The 6,000-nt window shown below is 37.8% G+C and overlaps 1 protein-coding gene across 17 annotated transcripts in view; it reads left to right on the forward strand.

The window, feature by feature from the left end:
* The window catches only part of C2CD5 (C2 calcium dependent domain containing 5), a 94,408-nt gene that overhangs the window by 17,957 nt on the left and 70,451 nt on the right, over positions 1-6,000 (forward strand). For 6 of the 17 annotated variants that reach the window (XM_036298121.1, XM_036298124.1, XM_036298127.1 and 3 more), the window contains one exon: positions 5,526-5,650. The exons of the other annotated variants lie outside the window; for them this stretch is intronic. In XM_036298121.1, the coding sequence (XP_036154014.1) occupies positions 5,526-5,650 (125 nt within the window). The remainder of the gene's footprint in view (positions 1-5,525; positions 5,651-6,000) is intronic. 17 annotated transcript variants of the gene reach the window in all.

The following is a 6,000-nucleotide window of genomic DNA, read 5'->3' on the forward strand; positions in this document are numbered from 1 at the left end:
TTTATATAAATAATTGGGTATAACTAAATAGGTAATACTGGGGACTGTTTAAAGCAGACATTGGAAAACTTTTTCTATAAAAGGCCAGTTACTGCCTGGCTGGTAAGCTCAGTGGTTGAGCATCAACCTATGAACCAGGAGGTCACAGTTCGATTCCTGTCAGGACACATGCCTGGGTCGCAGTCCTGATCCTCAGTGTGGGGCATACAAGAGGCAGCCAATCAATGATTCTCTCTCATCATTGTTTCTCTCTCTCCCTCTCCTTTCCTCTCTGAAATCAATAAAAAAAAATATATATTTTTTATATATTTAAACAAATATATGTTTTTTAACACCTTGTTTGCGGGTAGTTTTTATCGCGCGCTAACAGGTGGCGCGGGCCATTTTTGCTAATTTTTTGCGCAAATGGCAACGTTCAGTAAAATTACGATAACTTTAGTTTACATATTTATACGTTACCCGCATTCTACCGCTAGTCTATAAAAAACGTATTAATACGTGTCCTGCGATCTACTACACTGGTAGAACGTATAAATACGTAAAACGTGTAAACATGTTTCCCGCATACAATGTGTTAAATATATAAAATTCATGCACTAGGTGGAGGGTCCCTCAGCCTGGCCTGCCCCCTCTCACAGCCTGGGAGCCCTCAGGGGATGTCCCATGGGGAGCAGGCCTAAGCTGCAGTCTGGTCTCCCTCTGCGGGAGGCAACCAAGCAAAGGTGCCGTCCCCATCACCCTGCTGCTGCTGCCACTGCCTGCCACCGGCCCTCCTCAGCCCTCACAGCCACCGCAGCTTTGTCCGGAAGACGTCCAGTCTATCCAGTCTAATTTGCATATTACCCTTTTATTAGTATAGTTATATAAATAAAAGGCCAGGTACTGAGTATTTCAGGCACTAGCTCTATAGTTTCCATCTTTATTTACTAAAAAAAGGAGTTTGTTGATCCTGTCTAAAGGCGTTTTTAGGCTCACACATTTAAAAAAAACTATGTGTGATCCAAGAAAATAACTTTGTTGGCTGGATTCAGCCTATGTCATTGTTCAGCATGGTGGTGCTGGTGCTGTGAAAAGGGAATGTTTGAAATAGACTTTCTGTCAGAATGATTGGGGTGAGACAGACAATTCTGTTGGAGATTAGAAATGCTGACTATTCTGTACAGCAAGGGACAACTCTTTATTATGAAAACTTTTCCATCCTAAATGCCAATAATACTTCCAATGACAATTTGATCTAGAGAATCTTCTAGATCAAGGATCAACAAACTTTTTCTGTAAATAACCAGAAGGTACAGGTAAATAATTTAATTTTTGCCCTCAGCAGCTTCTCAACTCAGCTACTGTCCTGTGAAAGCAGCCATCAACAGTATGAAAATTAATGAGTATGGTTGTGTTCCAATAAAACTTACTTCCTCACAAAACAGATGGAAGGATGGATTTGGCTTGTGTTGGGTTTGCTGACCCCTTTCCTGTATCATCAGAGTCAGAATTCTGTAGTCAGAAACCTGAAATGTTTTCTAGTTAAGCAGTAGTCAAGAGAGGTTGACTAGAAAACAATCGCAAGCTTTTTAAAAACAATCCTTTTTAAAAAATTTTTTAAATTTTTTATTGATTTCAGAGGAAGGGAGAGTGAGAGAGAGAGAAATATCAATGATTAGAGAGAATCATTGATTGGCTGCCTCCTGCATGCCCCCTACTGGGGATCAAGCCTCCAATGCACGGGCGTGTGCCTGGCTAAAACACAATCTTTTTTTTCTCTTTTGAATTTTTAAAAATATTTTTTTATTGATTTCAGAGAGGAAGGGAGAGGGAGAGAGAGTTAGACACATCGATGATGAGAGAGAATCATTGATCGGTTGCCTTCTGCATGCCCCACACTGGGGATCAAGCTGCAACCCAGGTGCCCTGAGCAGGAATTGAACCTGGGACCCTTCAGTCCGCAGGCCAATGCTCTATCCACTGACCTAAACCGGCCAGGGCCTAAAACACAACCTTTTTAAAAAAGATTTTCCCCTTTATCTTAAGTTTATTCTTTTTATTTATCTCCTTTCTGTTGGACTTTAGTTATTTGAATTAAATTTTATCACAAGAGAGGGAGCACATATATTGCCTTATTTATAATATTTGGAAACTAGAGGCCCGGTGCATAGATTCATGCACCGGTGGGGTCTCTCGGCCTGGCCTGTAGGGATCAGGCTGAAACCGGCTCCCCGACATCCCCTGAGGGGTCCCGGATTGCGAGAGGGCGGTTCTTGGATGACACACCCCGGAATCGGGCTCCCTCCTCTCTGGTTCTGGGTGCATCACCCAAGAACCACAGCTGCCAAGTCACCGCAGCTTGGCAGTTCCTGCGTTGAGTGTCTGCCCCCTGGTGGTCATTGCGTGTCATAGCTATCAGCCAGTTGGCCGGTTGCTTAGGCTTTTATATATATAGATATGTTGCAAATGAAATAACTTTTAAATAAAATGGAAGAGTGAATTTGCTTTATATTCTACTTAATGTGTCTTAAAAATATATCAACTGCCTGTTGCTACAGGGGAAGTCAGATTTCAGGGGTAGATTTTGGGTGGAATTTGGAATTCAGATTTTTTTTTCTTCTCTTTCTTTTTTCTTTTTTTCTTCTCTTTCCATAGCAAAGTTAAGTAAGGACCTGGGGTCCCTCCTCCTCCTGCCACCCTCCCTCTTTATCTACACTGCCTTAAGGGGTCTGTGATTTCTGAAGCTTTCCTCTTTTCACTAACTTAATGGAAAGAGAAAACTATAGTACCTGTTGGTGTCTTAAAATGATGTATGGGCAATAGGGGAATACATTTTATCTGCATTCAGGAAGTGTTTCAATAATGTAAATCTTCTGGGATTATGTAAGTTTTCTCCTTTTCTAAATTTGTTGTAGCCATTTGGATTTAATTGTCAAATATTTACTGTGAAGAATTTAAGTTGCTTCATTAAGATTTTTCTGCAAGACATCTTACTACCTAAGTCATATTATTTTAACCCCCACACCCCCACCCACACACACAAAAAAACCCCTCAATACTCAGGCTGCTTTATTTCAACTAGCTTCTTTTGTATTTTTGATAATGAATCAATTTGAGTGCTAGCTTAAAGTTGTTTTATGATTCAGTTGATTATAATTATTCTGGTATTTAATTATAACATTGTTGATTCTAGATGGGAATTTAATAAAAGGTAGTTTGGATTATGTTCCTGCCTGAATGGATTTGATATTAGAAGTGCCACTTGGGTGTTATTGAAAGGCAGCCTTTCATGAAAAGAGATTGTTACGAATTAGAACTCCAAGAATACATTATGATGATGCTCCAGTGTATTTGAGTTTTAATGTGATATCATAATTTGAACATTTTACAATGCTCATTTTATTTTATTTTACCTTTATTAATGTGTGTTCTACTCCATCAGTTTTTTTTTCCTTTTAGATGTTTAATGTACAATATAAATCTTTTTTGTTTCCTAGCTGAATTATCTTGATGGTACAAAGTGCACTTAAATATGATTTATTACTTCTCTACTTCAAAGAAAAAAGGACTTTCTAAGAGATTTTAGTCATAATTCCTCCTCTGTATGACACTGATTCTTAGACTTTTTTTTTGTTTTGTTAATCATCACCTGAGAATATTTTTTTCCTTTTTTTTTTTTTTTTTTTTTTTGAGAGTGGAAGGGAGGGAAAGAGAAAGGGCAGAGAGAGAGAGAAAGAGAGAGAGAGAGTGAGAGAGAGAGAGAGAGAAACATTGATGTGAGAGAGACAAACCAATTGGCTGCCCTCCCGCACAGGACCTGACGGGGGCTGGATCCAGCCTACAACCTCGGTACATGCCTTTGACTGGGAATCGAACCCAAGACCTTTCTGTGCATGGGCTGATTCTGTCACCACTGAGCCACACCAGCAAGGGCTGATTTTTAGACTTTCTAACTTCATTAGTCACTTCAACAGAGAAAGAAAAAACAAAAATAAAACCTCACTCAGTTTGTATACAAATAAATCATCAATGAGATGTTTGATTTTTATTAGTTATATTAAACACATTTTAAATTTAAACTAGCAACAAAAACAGAAACAATTATCCCATTGTAAAATCAGTGAAATTTCCAGAAAGTAGTCTGTAGATCATTATTGTCAATTAATGATAGCTCATGTTTGAACCTTGACAAATTGTGATTGTTGGGCAATGGAAAAGAAAAGGAGACGCCAGGAAAAGTTGGGCTCTTGCCCTGCTTTTAATTTGAATTCTAAAAAAATTGTGATGTGATTGCCTTAGCCAGTTTGGCTCAGTGGATAGAGCGCTGGCCTATAGACTGAAGGGTCCCAGGTTTGATTCAGGTCAAGGGCACGTACTTTGGTTGTAGGCTTGATCCCTGGCCCTGGTCAGGGTGTGTGCAGGAGGCAACCAATTGATGTGTCTCTCTCACATCAGTGTTTTTCTCTGTCTCTCCCCTTCCCTTCCACTCTTTCTAAAAAAAATCAATGGAAAAATATCCTTGGGTGAGGAGTAACAACAACAAAAAATTAAAATAAAAAAAATGGAGATATGATAGTTTTTCAGAGTATATATAAGGATTATTTTTACCTTATTATATATAAGCAAAAGCATTGAATAGTGAAATAATTGCTAATATGAAGTTAGGATTTTTAGTTCTGTAATATACTTTATTTTGAAAGGTTGTATATGAATATATACCTGTGTATCTGATCTAAATATATTCATACATGCTCATGATGTGGTCTGTTGCAGGATATAAGTTGATATCTTAAAATATTTCAATTCAGAATGTAGTTTAATCTATTTTAAGTTTAAATAATGTGTTTGAGAGAGCTAGACAAAAATCATTTAAATTGCTTTATTAATGTGTTTTTAAAAGAATTGTTTCCTTGTTTTGTTTGGTTCCCAGTATCATTTGAGTTATACTTGATATGCTAAAATATGCAATGTTTATATCGGCTTATATCCATTCAGTTCAGTCATTTCTCTTTATGCTGTCATTTTTCTTATTCTTAAGTACCCCTATCTCAAGATTCTAGACAGAAATAGGTTTGCTAGTTAAACTTTCTTTATGGAAAATATAATTAATTATACCAGCAATTATTTATATATCAGTTTCAAAAATAATATAAGAACTTTGTATTTATAGACTTTTCACTTTTATGGGTATTTTCTTCCTAAAATTCTGTGGTGATCAAAATAATAACAAACATTTTAGAGCAGCTTAAATCCAAATCTTAGTCTTTCTAAGAAATTTAATTCCACTGACAATTCTACCTGCTATCTTTCGTATTCACAGTCCTAATTTATTAATCTGATCCTTTAAAACTATAATTATATCCTAATGAATGAATGACTATTTAGCTATTTTTTAAAAATTTCAACTTGTTTTTTTGTATGCTAGGGATTAAAAAAATAATTCCTCTCCCCTAACTAAAGCTCCTTTGAAATTATTTTAACAAAACTTTGCTATCTGTTGTATGTATTGTTTTCTTTTCTTCCACTTTGACCACAAATTCCCCCAGGTCTCCGCTGGTTCATCCTCCAAGCCATGGATGCCGCTCGACTCACAACAGCCCAATTCACACTGCTACTGGCTCCCGACTTACTCAGAACTTCTCTGTGTCTGTTCCCACTCTCATCTATACTGGTACGAGACTGCTCAGACTCCAGAGCTGGGGAAGGCAGGCCACAGGCAGAGTGGCTGCAGAGGGCAGGCAGGCAGGTAGTGTAGGCAGGTACCACAAGTCTTGGCTTCTTCCTTTTCTCACTCAAAGTCCAGTTGCAGTGAAGAAATCCTGTATTTAGCCTCCATAGAGGCTCTAACTACATGGAATTGAAAGTGTTCTTCCAGTTTCCAAAGTCTCTTCCATAGGTCTTCTAACAACCCTGGGTTCTGTATGCACACTGTGCGTTTTGGGGGGAATCCTCCAGTATGTATTTTTGCCATAACAACTACATTTGGTTAGAATAAAAATTAATGATTGGATTCTAAACAAA

This window comes from Myotis myotis, unplaced genomic scaffold (genome assembly GCF_014108235.1).
Source record: "Myotis myotis isolate mMyoMyo1 unplaced genomic scaffold, mMyoMyo1.p scaffold_m19_p_3, whole genome shotgun sequence".
In the NCBI taxonomy this organism is placed as follows: Eukaryota; Metazoa; Chordata; class Mammalia; order Chiroptera; family Vespertilionidae; genus Myotis; species Myotis myotis.